This window comes from Fringilla coelebs (assembly GCF_963513975.1).
Source record: "Fringilla coelebs genome assembly, chromosome: 10".
In the NCBI taxonomy this organism is placed as follows: domain Eukaryota; kingdom Metazoa; phylum Chordata; class Aves; order Passeriformes; family Fringillidae; genus Fringilla; species Fringilla coelebs.
Genome location: NC_140036.1, coordinates 9,827,052 through 9,842,289, shown reverse-complemented (window position 1 = coordinate 9,842,289; position 15,238 = coordinate 9,827,052). Strand labels below are relative to the sequence as shown.

The 15,238-nt window shown below is 38.0% G+C and overlaps 1 protein-coding gene across 1 annotated transcript in view; it reads right to left on the bottom strand.

Annotated features, from left to right (window-relative positions):
• Window positions 1–334: 334 nt before the first annotated feature.
• COL4A3 (collagen type IV alpha 3 chain) overlaps window positions 335–15,238 on the bottom strand; it is a gene marked incomplete at its 5' end in the record, with an annotated part of 54,007 nt that continues 39,103 nt past the window's right edge. The window contains 18 exons of the mRNA XM_084212387.1: window positions 335–549; window positions 795–967; window positions 2,268–2,382; window positions 3,435–3,612; window positions 4,264–4,476; window positions 5,070–5,168; window positions 5,948–6,067; window positions 6,189–6,260; window positions 7,563–7,635; window positions 8,075–8,205; window positions 8,846–9,031; window positions 10,003–10,053; window positions 10,988–11,086; window positions 11,710–11,790; window positions 12,062–12,188; window positions 13,185–13,324; window positions 13,692–13,781; window positions 14,834–14,932. Of these exons, the coding sequence (XP_084068513.1) occupies window positions 465–549; window positions 795–967; window positions 2,268–2,382; window positions 3,435–3,612; window positions 4,264–4,476; window positions 5,070–5,168; window positions 5,948–6,067; window positions 6,189–6,260; window positions 7,563–7,635; window positions 8,075–8,205; window positions 8,846–9,031; window positions 10,003–10,053; window positions 10,988–11,086; window positions 11,710–11,790; window positions 12,062–12,188; window positions 13,185–13,324; window positions 13,692–13,781; window positions 14,834–14,932 (2,132 nt within the window). The 3' untranslated portion in view covers window positions 335–464. The remainder of the gene's footprint in view (window positions 550–794; window positions 968–2,267; window positions 2,383–3,434; window positions 3,613–4,263; window positions 4,477–5,069; window positions 5,169–5,947; window positions 6,068–6,188; window positions 6,261–7,562; window positions 7,636–8,074; window positions 8,206–8,845; window positions 9,032–10,002; window positions 10,054–10,987; window positions 11,087–11,709; window positions 11,791–12,061; window positions 12,189–13,184; window positions 13,325–13,691; window positions 13,782–14,833; window positions 14,933–15,238) is intronic.

Sequence of the window (15,238 nt, the reverse complement as noted above, 5' to 3'; positions counted from 1 at the left end):
ATATAGTTGAAAGTGCACTGAAAATATTTCCTATTGAACCCTATCTCTCTTAAGTGCCAGACTGTCATCTTAAATGATATCCACTTGAAACATTGAACATATGTAAGCTGATACAGGAGCATTTAGTTTGTCTTGCTGTTTGAAAAGCACATGACACAAGGCAGCATTGACATCTTTCATTAAAGATCTGGTGATGCTGTAGTTTTATAGTGAAGATGCAGCTCAGAAATGACAAGGTTCAGCAGATGCCCCTGCAGATGCCATTATAAGATTCCTCCAACAAAGTGCTTTGTCATTTGCCATAGACAAAAGTCAAACTGTTGCCCTACCTCACCACAGTTCTGCACTGGCAATTTATAATTTTCTTTCCAGATGCAGCAGGACTTCAATAAATTATAGCTCTTCAGAGTTAGGCACTTCTTTGTAATAAATCAGTTTCATGTTCTGTGAAGAGTGGCCACCATTTAGATTGGTCTCTTCATGCAGACCTGACAACGACTGATGATATTCTCTAGTTGTCCTGCTTTCAAAGTCTGTGGCACAGGTCTCCTAGAAGAAAAAACCCAAACATTCAATTTTTTTCTTTAAAAAACAGGGAGAGACAATGAGACTTTAGATATAGAATTACTGACAACAACCTTGAAATTCTTGGCTCAAACACCTATGTGCTACAAAATGACTCTGCCCCTAACAAACAGGGGTGCCTAACCTGAAGAGAATTACAAAGGAACCCCCCACAGGTTTTGCAGGCATTTGTGTCCTCGGGCACTGGGATGCAGGGAAGTACAGTTTACCTGAACATTCTTCTTGGATTTAATGATGCCAACCAGAAACTGTAGGAATTTGTGTAGTAGTTGCATGTCCCCCTGCCATGGCACTCTATGAATGGGACGGCCCGAAATTCTTCCAGACAAGATCCAGGAGATGCCAATGCTTGGCCAGAAGCTTCTGAGCCGGCACTTGTGTACTGCAACCATCAAAACATTTTGATGAGATCTTGCCCATCAGCTTTTGGTAGACTGCAAGCAAAACAACCTCCCTCTTTCTAAAACATACCATATGTTTTGTGGTATATCTTGGACAAAATAAACTTTATGCCAATTCATTTGATAAAACTTACAATGAAGCACAGAAGCCTTCTGAAAATTCAAGCAGTTATGGCATTTCTTAAGTCCCTGCAAAGGCCTTTTTCAGGTTGATGAAATGCATGAAACTAACCAGTACAAAGCCTAGAAAGCTGGCTTCTGTCCAGTTGAGTACAACAGTAACTACATTACAAATAAACCAAATTGGCGAGGGTGTGTTTTCATATTTTTTGTTGAACTGATCACTTCTCCAAACACAAAAAGCAGAAAAGGCATTTTCCTTCTCTGATGTTGGTAAATTCTTGTAGAAGTAGTTCTATAATAATTTACAACAGTTTAAAATTGGCTAGAAAATACCATGTAACTTTGCTGATGTTGGAAACAAGTAAATTGTTTTAACCAAATGCTAAAAAATTCTCTCATTCTTTTCCAAGTTTATTATTATTACTACTTGCCAAATCGCAGGAGAAACAAAAACTTCACCCTAGAGCTAAAAGGACTTTACATTATCCAAAAGAGAGGGCTTTTAAATTCTTCTACCTTAATTTTTCAATCCCTATGACATTCCACAAACATGGGTAACAAAGATGAAATGTTACATCCCCTATTATAAATACACTGTTAGTCCCATAAGCAGTTCTCAGTTTGCACTTCCATTATGAACTCTCTTCACTCATATCTAATTATGGTATCAAAATTGCTGAGGCAGTCTTCTGTAGACAGTGTTCTGCATTTATTTTCATTTATTTAGCTTTCTGAGCACTTCAACCCCAAATCTGATTTTTAAAAGAACTTCCTGGCATAGAAGTTGGTCACTTATTTCTACGTTTTTCTGTTCAGGACCAGTTTACCCACTCCACTCCCCAAACCTGTTTCCTAGATCTTAGCATAACATGTGAAAGTCAATGCATGCAGTTATTTTTGTCAGACTAAAATCCTTTAGTACTTATCTTTTCTGCTTTTCCTCCTGCCACCTACTTCTGTGAACAGATCAAAATAGATGTTTCTATGCTTTTGGAATTGAATAAAAATTAATAGAATTATTTTCTACTTCTTGTCAGAGGCAAAAAAAAATTAAAAGGATTTAACAGTTATTAAGAAACAAATGAGCTATGAACAGCTGAAAACACCAATGAAAATGAGAGGACATAAAATTAATAATTCAAGTTGTTATATCCTTACCATAACAAAAGAAAAGCCCTTCCAGAGAGACATCCAGCCATCTGGACATGCAGGAACTACAGTTGTTTGGCTGTGAACTGCTATTACCATTGCAGCTCCTTCACAGACAACACACCTGTGAAGGAAAGCACATACATTCAGTGCAGACATGAGGGAAAACATGAAAGCAGAGCAAACCTGTGCCTTCTAGGATGGTAGCTACCTCATGGCATAGCATACCTTGCTATAAATGCTACTACTCACACAGGTTTGTGTGTTTAATGAGGAGTAAGTAAATTGAAGGAAACCCATATACCTTACCTTGCAATTGCTTTGCAATCTCTACTAATAACACCAGACTAAAACTGTTCTAAGATGGGAAGCAATTCCAGAACATTTGAACTTCTTAATTTTGCCTTTAACAAAGTAACTAGCAGTATGTTACCTTTTTCACATGCTCACCATTTTATGTTGTTCTGGTTCAGTTCAAAATTCTGTACTTCTGTACCTTTATTTGCCGATTAGAAAAAGAAATCTTTATTTCCTAAATGGGGAAACTAAAGCTGAGCTATTGGATTGCAACAACAGAGTAGGGCAGGACAAAAGATAAGAGTGCAATGCCTGCCTTCCCACCTTGGATTTTGCTGCTCTAGGTCTTTCATAGTTTTAGAACTTTTCTCTTACATTGTTCTCCATCCTTCTCAGCTATTCCAAGCAACTAGAAAGGGCCATGCTTGCAGAACAGTGTTTCATAGCTGAGAACCTTCAGCTCAGTTTACAATGTTCTTCACCAACTACAGTAAATACATCATCCAGAATTGAAAGCAGAACTTGATTTGTGCTATAATTCTAAATAAAAAAGCTTTATTTAATTTTAGTCTGTCTCTAATATCTGTATTGATAGGGCCCAAAGAAAATAATCCCTGCAATCAGTAGGGCAGTGTGTCATTTTCTTATGCTGGCTCTGCAGCAATAGGCCCTGTGGTGGGACCCTAGCTTTATTCCAACTTTTCTTGAGAGTATCACTGGGTATTTGACATACTTAGGTGAGCAATCAAAAACCAGGCTGATGAAGTCAGGCTTGTACTGGCTGAGATGGGCAGGTCTTGCCTAAGATTTGCCACTTAAAACAATTTGTGATGCCTCTGTGGTTCCAGGGCAGAAGAGCTAAAATTCTGATCCTTTTACCTGCTTATCTGGGGCTCTAGTGCCCTGCCAGAAATGGGTGCCATGTCTGGTGGCATCACCACTGCAGTGGACAGCCAGTAGGAGTAGTCATTGCGAGAAGCAAAGCTACAAACATCATTGGTGCTGCAGAATAAGAATGGCATGGTGCTGAACCTCTGCAAGCAGCTACCAGCTGTTCCTGGAAGACAAAAGAGGAGAGTTTTGTGGCAGTAGGAAATTTAGTGCAGTGACCAGAAGAGACACACGATGGCACCCAATCTACTATAGGAAGAATTAAAACAGTTGTTAACTATAAGAAGAGTCTGTTCAGTAAAATTATCTGAAAGCAAAATGCTTCTGGCTTATACAAAAATATCTATATAATAAACAAGGGCTAAGAACAAAATCTGTTAAAAGAATACAATCTTCTTGAATGGTATCAGCCCTTGACACAGTAGCAGGGATTCAGCTGCTTAAGCAAAAGTTTCTGGTGACATTATTTACCCTAAAGTATCCCACTTAGGCTCTAAAATCCACAAGATTCTCCTTCACATCCTGTGGTGTTATTGTCAGCCCTGTGTGAGCCCACATGTCGTGAAGGTTTATACTAGACATCTGTACTAGACTAACTGAATTCCTCCTCAAAAAACTCTAGGGATATCAACAAGGGAATATAGGAGTGCAAGAAAGAAAGGTGACTTTTAAACCATGATTCCTGAATTGACTCCAGGTCACTCTGGAGACAGATGGTTGAAACCAATGTTTATCTCACACTTACTGTAAATTTGGGGACAACTTAGCATTATTGGACTCTAAGAAAACAATCTGAATTTTTTTACCAATACAGTACCAAGATCTTGTCCGTGGGCTCGTTCATTTCCTTGTACAAAAAGCAGTGAATAGCCAACATAGATCTGGGATGTCCCATGTGGGCACGAAGGAATCTTTGTTGTCTGACTATGCCGGGTAAAGATAAATCCTTTTCTTGTTGGACCAGCAGTGATAGTACCCGGTGATCCAGGTAACCCCTGCAGACCTGGAAAGCCAATCAATCCAGGTTGTCCTGTGGATGAGAAATAAATATGTCTGCAAGTATTATAATTTTGTTTGAATTTTCATTTCTTGTTAATTCGTCAAACTGCTTGAAAACTAACAAAAAAAAATACCAATAAAAAGACACAACTTAAAAACTCGTAGTATATGTTCCAGATGTAGGAATTCCTTCAGACTTAGCTCAGACAGCTTTACACTGCATAGCTTTATGGCATAGTGAGGTATTTTAAAGAACCGTGGCCATTTTAACCAAAAAAAGCTTAAAATAAAAACATTTTGTGGTGCCAAATAAAAATATTTCATTCTATTTTGATGTAATATAAAGGCACCCTGGTACCTACAGATTTCAAGTGACTAAATAGAAATGATTAATAACAGAAGAGCATAGTCAGGGCATATTTCTGTAAATTATTATTTCAGTTGTGAACATGCATCTGTTAAAAGCTAAGAATGTGCTTACCTATGTCCCTAAAGTTACTGTAAATGTTCTGTAAATGACAGAATCTCAGTACATGTAAGAGGAAGGATTTACAGAAATCAGCAGTACAATTTATCTGTAAATTCAGTTAGTACCAGTCAAACAGAGATTCTGTTTTCCTGTACCTCTTTGTCCTGGAAATCCCCTGTCTCCTTTTGGACCAGGCAATCCTGGATGCCCTGGATGACCAAAACGTCCTGGTAGACCTTTTACTCCTTTGGGTCCTAAATTGTAATGAAGAAAAAATACCCCAGAGGCATATGGCAGTAGTTATTCTAGATTTGAATAACTGGTAAAGAATAAAGTTAAAATCCCCACATAGACCTAGCTGTGGTAGAATAAAACATGAACTTACTAAGTTTTCACACTATCTATAGTGCAAGTGTCATCATCTTTCCTATCAGGAAGATTACAAGGAAATATTCAATGTACTGCAGAAAAATGCCTTCAGCAGAGGCCTGCGCCCTTGAAGAGCTCCCTGCCTGGGGTATAAAGCTGTGGCATTGGGAAAGGTGACCAGATACCCATGGCACATCCACATCACCCTACCTTTTCCTTCCTTCCCCCTCTGTGGCAGGCTTCACTTCTGGTGCCAATGAGAAGCCAGCCTGTCCTTTCCTTCCCACCCCCAGACTAGGATAGACACAATCACACTGGAGAACATCTAGAGTACTTTTAGTACAGGTGGTAATTCCCTCCTCCCCACAAATGACAAAAATCCTGAGCATGGTTCTGGTTGTATGAAAATGGGGAATGTTTTCATCTGTTATATTCCTTAGGCTTACATTGAGGGATGGACTCACTGCAAGGGTGGAGGGCAGATGGAATGGGACAGCTTATAAATATTAAAGTCTCAACACAATTAAGGTACAAAGAACTATTTTTAAATATGGTGAAGATTTTAAAGGCATGTCAAATTTCTATGCAGAAGTTTTTCCATCAAACCAAATTGTTCTCCTAAGCAGCACACACAGACAAGCATACAGATAAAAATATAAGTCACCTTGTAGTCCAGGAATTCCTTGAATTCCTTGATCACCTGGTGTTCCTGGGATTCCTGGAAGTCCTGCAGGACCCTTGCTTCCTGGGATGGAGAACATTTTTCCAGGGAATCCAGGTGGGCCTAGCAGCAAAAATATAATGAAAATCTATTGCTTTACAATAAGAGAAAGCAAACAAACTACAAAACAAACCAAATAAATCAACCTAAGTCAGCTGGTATTGGAAGGAGAAGGGTTGGTTACCTTGCTGGCCCTTTGGTCCCCTTGGCCCTTCTGCACCTTGTGGTCCTGGGGGTCCTTGATTACCCTTTTCTCCTAAAAGACAAGATTGAAGATATATCTGTCTGGTTTAAAATGTCAAAAGACCTGTCAAAATTTCAGAGGCTTGTTGAAGAGTCCTGCATAATCCATGCAAAGTTCCCAAAGGGTAACACAGCCTAGAGACTCGTTTGAAATGTGAAAGTGGGTTTCTTCACCTCTGCTGCAACTATATAATTTATAGATCAAGTGCATTTAATTTATAAGATGATACTGTCATGCCTATCTATATGAAGGTTGGTCCATAAACCTACTTTATATTCTCAGCTTTAGATTATATCCTTTCTATCTTTCATGTTTTTGTCACTGGATTTGCAGCCTTCAAGTGGAGGTCAGCTCCCTTTAACCCTACTTTCAGTTATGCTGAAGGCTTTAAGAGAGTTGTAAAGTTTTTGTTGAGAAATTTGATAAGTGATTTTTTTCACTGAGTGCAATATGAGGTTACATTCAGACCATGCTCCACAGTTCTGCTTGAAACAAAATAATTAATTAAAAGTATTTTTAATACCACATCAGGAGATTTGACATATGTGAAATGAGAGTTTTTGGTTAAAGAAAGTAAGATTGCTCTCTGTGTGATGACTCTACCTGTTTAACCTACATGTTAGTGATCCATGCTAACTATTGTGCATTTTAAATTGGTTCTGATTGGCAATGACAATTCTGTGGGACTGTAAATAATGCAGCTGAAAAATGAGAATACTGCAGTAATGCAGGCCTACACCATATTTAAATCACTAGAAAATTGTCTAAATTAAAAGGATTTTTTGCTAGCTACTGATTCAACTTACCCTCAGGAATATGAAATTAATGAAGCCAATACACTTAACAGTTCATCTGCTGATAAACTGTAAATGAGATTTTAATTGGAACTATTCTTACAGCAAAAAATGGACCCAGTGCTGTAGTTATGATTAAATGCTCCTGAGTTCTATAGCTAAGAGATTGTCAAAAAGTCATATTTTTTAGCAGTGGTGGGATATTTTCAATTGGCAGACTCAGTGCCAAAGTCCTTACAGCTCATCACTCACTCAGGACAAACTTGTTTTGACTTTGCCTGAAATGGAGGCTGTTGGTATGTCAGCCTTTCCTCATCTGAGCCTAATTTAGGACCCACCCAGAGCATGTGCCTCAGTGAAAACTCCTAGTGAATGCTTTCACTTAGACCTGACTTATACCCTGACTTTTGTGGCAAAACCTTGTGTCTCTAGAACCCCTCATACACAAGTACAATTATAACTCAACATGTAAATGATTGTATTTGGCACACAGGAGTGTACATAATAAAGATATGAATACCTTTTACACCTGGGAATCCAAGAAATCCAGGGTGCCCTCTTGCACCAGGATAGCCCGATCGACCTTCTATTCCCTTCAAAACAGAGAACATCAGTAATCAACAGGAGCACCATCTTCATACACTGTAATATATTTTATTTTTGTTCAGAATATTCAAGGCATAATGTTCACAGAATATGCTATAACTAGAACTATCTGCTCCACTTTTAAGCATGTTAGAAATTGTCATATTATTGTTCTGTAATACAGACCAGCCAAGGAAATGACATACCAGGAATTAGAAAAACAATTCTTATTGATGCACCTAAGTCCATAAAACTTGCTTCTCATATCCATTTTGTTATTTCCTCTATAACAAGGTGTTTTTGTGAAAATGGGTGGGAGGGGATGCTTGTTTGGGCTTGTTGTTTGTTTAGAGATTTTGGAGGGTTTTTTAATGGGTATTATTATCTTTTCATGGTAGGAGCAGACTATCAATGCAGTAAGAAAGAAGCACTGTTCCTTTCACTGACTTTGGGACCAGGAGGGCCAATGTCACCGGCTGGGCCCCTTGGCCCTGGAATTCCATCCGCCCCTTGGACACCTTTGCTTCCTTTCACGCTGACAGTGGAAAGACCAGGAAGGCCTGGAAAACCAGGAGCACCTATACAGAAACATGAGAGTAAGGGAAAACTGCTGCAGACAGCTTTTCACCTAGATTACACACAACACAGTGCAAATTCAGTGGCTCTGTAATGATACTCATGTTTACCACCTCAGTGATTTCCAAGGAAATATACACACTTTTTAAAAAATCAAATTTTTCCTAACCTGCTAATTTAATGTAAGATCAGAACTTACAGTACTCTTTAACACTACAGGCTTTTGAATATCCTCCAGTTGTAGTTAAGTCTGGAATCACGGAATCATTTCCATTGGAAAAGACCTTTAAGATCATCAAGTCCAACACTGCCATGTTATCACTAAACCATGTCCCTAAGTGCCACTCATGTTATCTCACTTTGCTCAAGTTGAATCTCAGCTGCCCCATGGGCCACATGGGAGGAAAGCAAGATAATGCAATCAGGTGGGCTCAAAAGCTTAGAGTTATTTTAATTTAAATGCCACTGCATAGATCATGTTGTTTGCAATGGTAATATTGCATTAGCTGCTAAAGGGACCTGTTTAGTTATGAAACTCTCTTGGGGGAATGCCCCTTTCAATCTTGAATTCTGGATAGGCTTACTTCAACTTTCAATTGCCAGTATATCCTTTCAGACAAATAAGGACTTCCAAAAACACACCTGGTCTTCCACGTGCACCAGGAATACCTCTGTTCCCTTTCTGGCCAGTGATTGCCATGCCTGTGGCACCTTGAAATCCAGGTAACCCCACTAAGCCAGGAGGTCCAATGGGTCCTTGATCTCCCTGATGACCTTTCACACCTGGAGGCCCAGGAAAGCCAGGCAGTCCCATGTCGCCTTTGATTCCTGCAAAGTGTGGATATCAGATGTGGAGAAGGCTGTCAAGACAGTGAGGTGATGTGACAATTCCAAAAATGCATTTCCTATATGGCAAAGGTGGAATTCAGCCCTTGTCTTTGGTACAGAGAAGTCCCCAAAGCCAGCTTGCTACTCTAAAGCAAAATAGTTCTGAGAAGACGGGACTCACAGCAAGGTACACGCACCTTTTTTTAAATTAAAAAAACTCACAAATAAAAAAAAAAAAAAAAACCACTCAATTTCAGAGATTATCCTCCTCTCAAGTTTATTCCTTGGGATGAGCAAACAGGCCAGAGAAGGGAATATTTATGGATGAATAGGTAGAAGAAATGCTTCCTTGTTCATCAGAACGAACAACTCCTTTTAAATTAGATCCCTGCTGGAAGCATCAATATGAATGCAACAAAGTAAGGGACTATTCCATAAGGATATTGTTCTGAAGTCAATCTTAGAGTGCTTTAACTTTACTTTTTTAAAGTAAAGAAAATCAATGGATTTCTACCAGCACTAGAAATACAAGGTAAAACCTAAAAAAATGGGAAGAGGCCCTCTTCTGTTTATCAATCTCAAAGGGAAGATGAACAAAATTAAATTGCAACCACTGCAGCTTTCTCAAAGTGTGCTTGTTACTGAGAAAGATCTTGTTTTGATATAAACCTACTCTGTTCATCAAATTATATATCACAATAACATTTCAAAAGCTCCAGAATGTGTATATCACCTTCACAAGAGCACAGAAGTCAGCTTCTTTATTTGCCTTTTACAACAATCTAAACTTTACAAGCAACAACCCTTGACATTTAGTATATAGGACCGAACCATTGATCAAAAGCACAGACTCACTCTTGACTTCCTCTGACACTCTTAGTGCCATTTCAAGCACTTGAAAGCAGGAGGGGACTTGATGATGGTTCTGGGATTTAAAAATTAAGCGGTTGCTTTTCAAAAAGGCAACTCACCTCTATGCCCAGGAATACCTGGAAAACCAGGGATCCCTCTCCCTGGTGGTCCTGTAAAATATTAGGTCACATTACACTCGAAGTCTGAAATAATTTTTTGAAAACATCAGAGTTTTCTAATATTTCATGCATTTTTTCAGAGATCATGGAATCAAAAGGTAGAGTGTAGTTGTATGTAAAATAAAATGTATTGTATCCATTTCTTATATACAAAACAGCAAATTAACTTTAAGTTTTTATTTATAGGAAGAACTCTTACTGGTCAATCTTATTTGAGGTACATTCTACAAGAAGAAGCTATTTCTTTTTTTTTCAGAGAAAAAAACAAAAAAATTGCACTTAATTTAGTCATTAGGAAAAATAGAAAAATAAATGTAAACACCTATAAAAGAAAATATGTTAACAGTGATTACTTCAATATGAAAATACTTTCTAAATACTATGGATGCCTTCTAAGTATCTTCTTGATACTAGCATACAAAGAAAAATTTTTCAGTGTAAAATTCTGTCAGAATTCAGTGTAGGACTAAATCTATCTGAACATTGATAACATCAGGAGTGACTTTTAAATGAAAGGTTTCAAACCCAAGGTGTAGGTCATGGAAACTTTCACTATTCATGCAAGAAAACACTGTGATTCCTTTTATTTTATATTCACATAAGATAAAGACTGAAAAGATTTTGGTTCTTTTAAACGGTCTGTGATTAAACCCAGAAGAGCTGTTAACAGCAGCACTTTGGCAGACATGAACATTTTTAGGTGACATTACAACAGGTGTAGGATAGAGCATTTGTAATGCACTTGGGTTGTTGGCAGCAGGTACAAAAATTACATAGAAAACCACTTATAACCTTCTACTTATAAACTTAGCTTTGGCTCCACAGAAGCTCCTTAGTAATCCTTCCCAAATCATCCTCGTCACATTTATAATTACAGAAAAAACCCCAATTGTAAAATAGAGTGAAAATATTTCACTGCTGTTACCTGGTTCTCCCTTTACTCCTGGGGGACCAGGCATACCATCCTGACCTTGAGTACCCCTTTCACCAACAAGTCCAGGTTTTCCAGGGACTCCAACAGCACCTGTGAATTACAATCGACCACAATACCATTTTTTACTTCTGTAATTCTGCAGTGAGAAGATTTGATTCCCCTTTATTAAAATTTAATTAGCTCTGCTACTTCAAAGATAGGGGTAGCTGTGTTGGTCTAGAGCAGCATATAGCTTGTATGGAGCTCACTGGACTTCAGTGGATTTAACAGCCCCAATATTTTCATAGACATAATAAAGCCTTCAATGCATGCCTTTCTGTTGCTACATATACACTGCCCTTGAGGTATATTTTTAATTCTGTTTTAGTTCTGTTGCTTTAGCAGACAACTACAACTCTTTGTTACTCCAGTTAGTTTTCTTCTCTTCATCTACCTATATCTTAGTTTATTACTGTCTTTGAGGAGGTAGAACCTAAAGAACTGAAGCCTTTCTTATAATTGTGTGGATATCACATCCTGAGACCCTTGGATATGTACTTACAATAAAAAAGAGCAAAAAACTTTCCAGTAGTGAAACAAAATTAAAACTTTTTTGCCTCAGCTGAACTGATAACATTGAAAATGGGCTGTTAAAAGCAGGCAAACAAAGCCTCAAACTGAAATGAAATCCCAAATCCAGGGCAGTGATTTAGGAGAGAAGCTATATACCATACCAGGAGGGCCTGGGACTCCCTGCTGTCCGGGGCGGCCCTGGCATCCTTTAACACCAGGATCTCCAGGGGGTCCATACTGCCCTGTAAGAAGAAAGAGTGTGGCAGAGGGGAAGTGGCATCACCTCTAGATCCAGACTCAGTTTAGAGCTTTGCTGTTGTTTCTGCTTTGGCCAGCTGCAAAAGTTCTCCAGGTGGCACAAGCTGCTGGCCTGGCTGCTGTGACCACAAAGCTGTTGAGGTTTGCAGCAGTCAGTGTAAGTCAGCGTTCCACCCCCAGGCACCCCGTGCAGCTGGAGGAATTATCTTCTACAAGCACACTGCCAGCTCACCAGCCCTCCAAAAGTACCCATACCTGGGATTCCTGCACCTCCAGTTTCCCCTCTGATCCCATGTGGTCCTGGTACTCCCCTAAGCCCTGGATGGCCCTCGGAGCCCCTTTCCCCTTTGCTGCCAAGAACTCCTGGGGGACCTGGATCTCCCTGAGAAACAGTTGCATACACACATGTAAAGAATCAAAAGTGTAGAATAGAAAAAATCACATGAAATTTTAAGGGTTAAGTACATGGAATCACATTTGATTAGGATTTTCAGACAAAACCCAAAGCAGACTAAATAAAAGATCTATAATATCACTGATCTTTTAGACATAGTTAAGATCTATTTTTAACCTTTATAAACCAAGTTGTTTTTAGATTTTTCCCTGGAACAGATTTCCCTTCAGTTTTATTCTACCAGCTCTTCTTTTGATCCAAACATTCATTCCTTAGGTAGTATGCAGCTACTCAAAATACTGAATTGCATTTTTTTTCCTTGAATTCCTACTGACTTTTTTATCAGTAATCTCATTGGGGCTACCCAGCTGATACTGAAAATAAACAAATCATTTAGACAGATTACAGGATTTATAGAGGAATTTATAGCCTCAACCACACATTTCAGACAATCTCATAGGTAAAAAGACTTCCAGTTATTCAACAACCAGAACATGTGGAGGTAAACTATCCAACTGATCTCACTTAGAAATATTGGTTTGTTCTTAGCAATGTATATATGACCAAACATAGTATATACTGGATGTAATACACATTACTAAGGAAAAAAAAAATCTTGTGCAAGGATATTACCAGACTATCAAAACCAAACAGTACAAGTTTAGATTATAAGACTTTTGCATTTGCTAAGATGAGTTTTTTAATGTATTTTTTAACATCCTTGTTCTTAATGAATTAGGAACTTTTACAGAGAGCAAATTACTTCAAGATATTTCATCTTTATAAATAAGAAATTTTTGCACAATTGAAGTGAAATATAATGAAATAAACTTCTTCTGAGTAATGACACAATAGAATTTTCATATTTCTTACCACTAATAAATCACCTATTTCTGCAAACTCTGCAGCTCTTGCTTACATGTTGTTCTGTTTCTATAGTCAAAGGCTCTGCCTAACAGGAAAGTTTTTCCACTGCCTTTATACCTTTGGACCAGGTTCTCCTGGAGGCCCAGCAGATGGGTACCCAGGATCTCCTTTGTCACCTGGAAAGCCACCATAGCCTGGTGGACCAGGGTCACCTGATGGTCCTGGGAAGCCTGGAGATCCTTTCTGGCCTTTTGGACCTGGAAAAATACCAATACTGACACCATTCTTAAAAGGATCATAATTGCATTTCACACTCCCTGTTTTGTGAGCTATTGCTTATATATATACAGATATTAATTGTTCATCAAAGTGATTTAAACTGTGATTTTATTTCTAAAAAGACGTTCTTACATGTAATAATATATAAATTAAAGAATTTGGATAGAGAGGGAGAATTGCATTCTGCAAGTCAAGCAAATTCTGGGGGTGAAGATAAGTCTATGGATACTAAAGAATAAATCCCAGTCCAAGAATTGTGTGGTGTGCTGACAGTAACAACTCAGACCTGTGCCAATGCTTGTAGAGAGCTTTATGAATTTGTAATATATCTTGAAAGAAAATGACCTGGAATTCCCATGTCCCCTTTGTCTCCAAGTGCACCTGGGAATCCTTGTCCTCCAGGAATCCCTGGAAGACCCATAAATCCCTTGGCTCCTGCAAGATGAAGAAATAAATGTCTTGTTAGAACTGTTACAGATGCAAAATCCTCTACCACACACCTTCTTATAGTGTATTACTGTTTTACAGATAATCAACATGGAGCCTTTTGCCCCAAACACAGATAAAATTATCATTATAATGCTAATTTTAAAAAGCCAAGGAAATAACAAATACCTTATTTATCAACATTAAAATTAAGGTTTGTGACCACAGCACTTAGGGGCAGCCACTGCAATATATTTTAGCTGAATTTGATCAAGACCATAAATTTGTATTTATGCACTGGGCTCTCCTTTCGTTGGTTGCACTCCAGTTCAGTTTAGTTTTGTACATGGAACAATCACATTATTACTTACTCATGACAGATTTCTCATGACTAGGATATAGTAAAAAGCTGAGTGTGACCTAAGCAATTTTCCACTCACTCACTTATCTTGAGATTCGTTTTGCTAAATTAGCACTCAGTTTAATGACTAAAAGATCCAGATACACCTAGAATGTTCTGTGTACGTTATTTCTAAATGCCAGTGTGTCAAAGCCTGACATTTTTAAAGCTGTTTTTCACTGGAAATCTGCTAACTTTTGAAATACAAGTCAAATATGTAAGTTTTGAAAAGGGAAATATAATTCATCTGAAATTAAAAAAAAATCCTAAAATGTTTTTTGTGCAAAACTCTAGTACTTTAGAATTAATTTTTAAATAATATTGCAAATTCAAACTTTTTTGCCTTTTAGAAATATTAATTTTTATTCATTGGTTTCATCAACTTTCAGATTTATTGTTATTCAGGATTTAATATTGTTTTCTATTTGTCATCCTAAACAATGGTCTATATTTGAAAGAAAACAAAGAATCATTTGGTGATAGCTGCTATGAGTTTCAAGCTGCAGCTTTTGAAATTGCCCAGTTTCAGAATTCTCAGCAAAGCTTGAGAGTTAATAGAGAGAATGTAGTGCTGCTTCTGGAGCCAGGTTGGTGTGCACTGGAGCAGCACCTCCCTGTCCACATGGCACAGGGATTTTCAATATATATATGTATTCCATACCTGGTAGACCAGGCATTCCTTCAGACCCATCAACACCTGGTGGACCTTGCACACCAACATCTCCTTTTTCTCCCCTTACACCCATTTGGCCTTGAACTCCTAAAATGAAGATTCATTTAAAAGATATTACAAAACAACATATTAGAATATAACTTTTGTACGAAGTTTATCATTCTATAACCCTTTAAGCTAATGAAACAGAAGTAGAGCATGGGATTTTCACTCTGAACACACATAAGCAAAACACAAACTCAAATCCAACACCTTTTTCATTGGAGGCAAAAGGAAGTTCCAGAAAGCTTCCATAGGAAAATTCCAATAGAAAAAGCCAGATAGCATTAGTTAAGCATCTACAGCTCATAGAGAGAGTCCATATTAATATTGCAAACAAATGAGTTCTTCTGG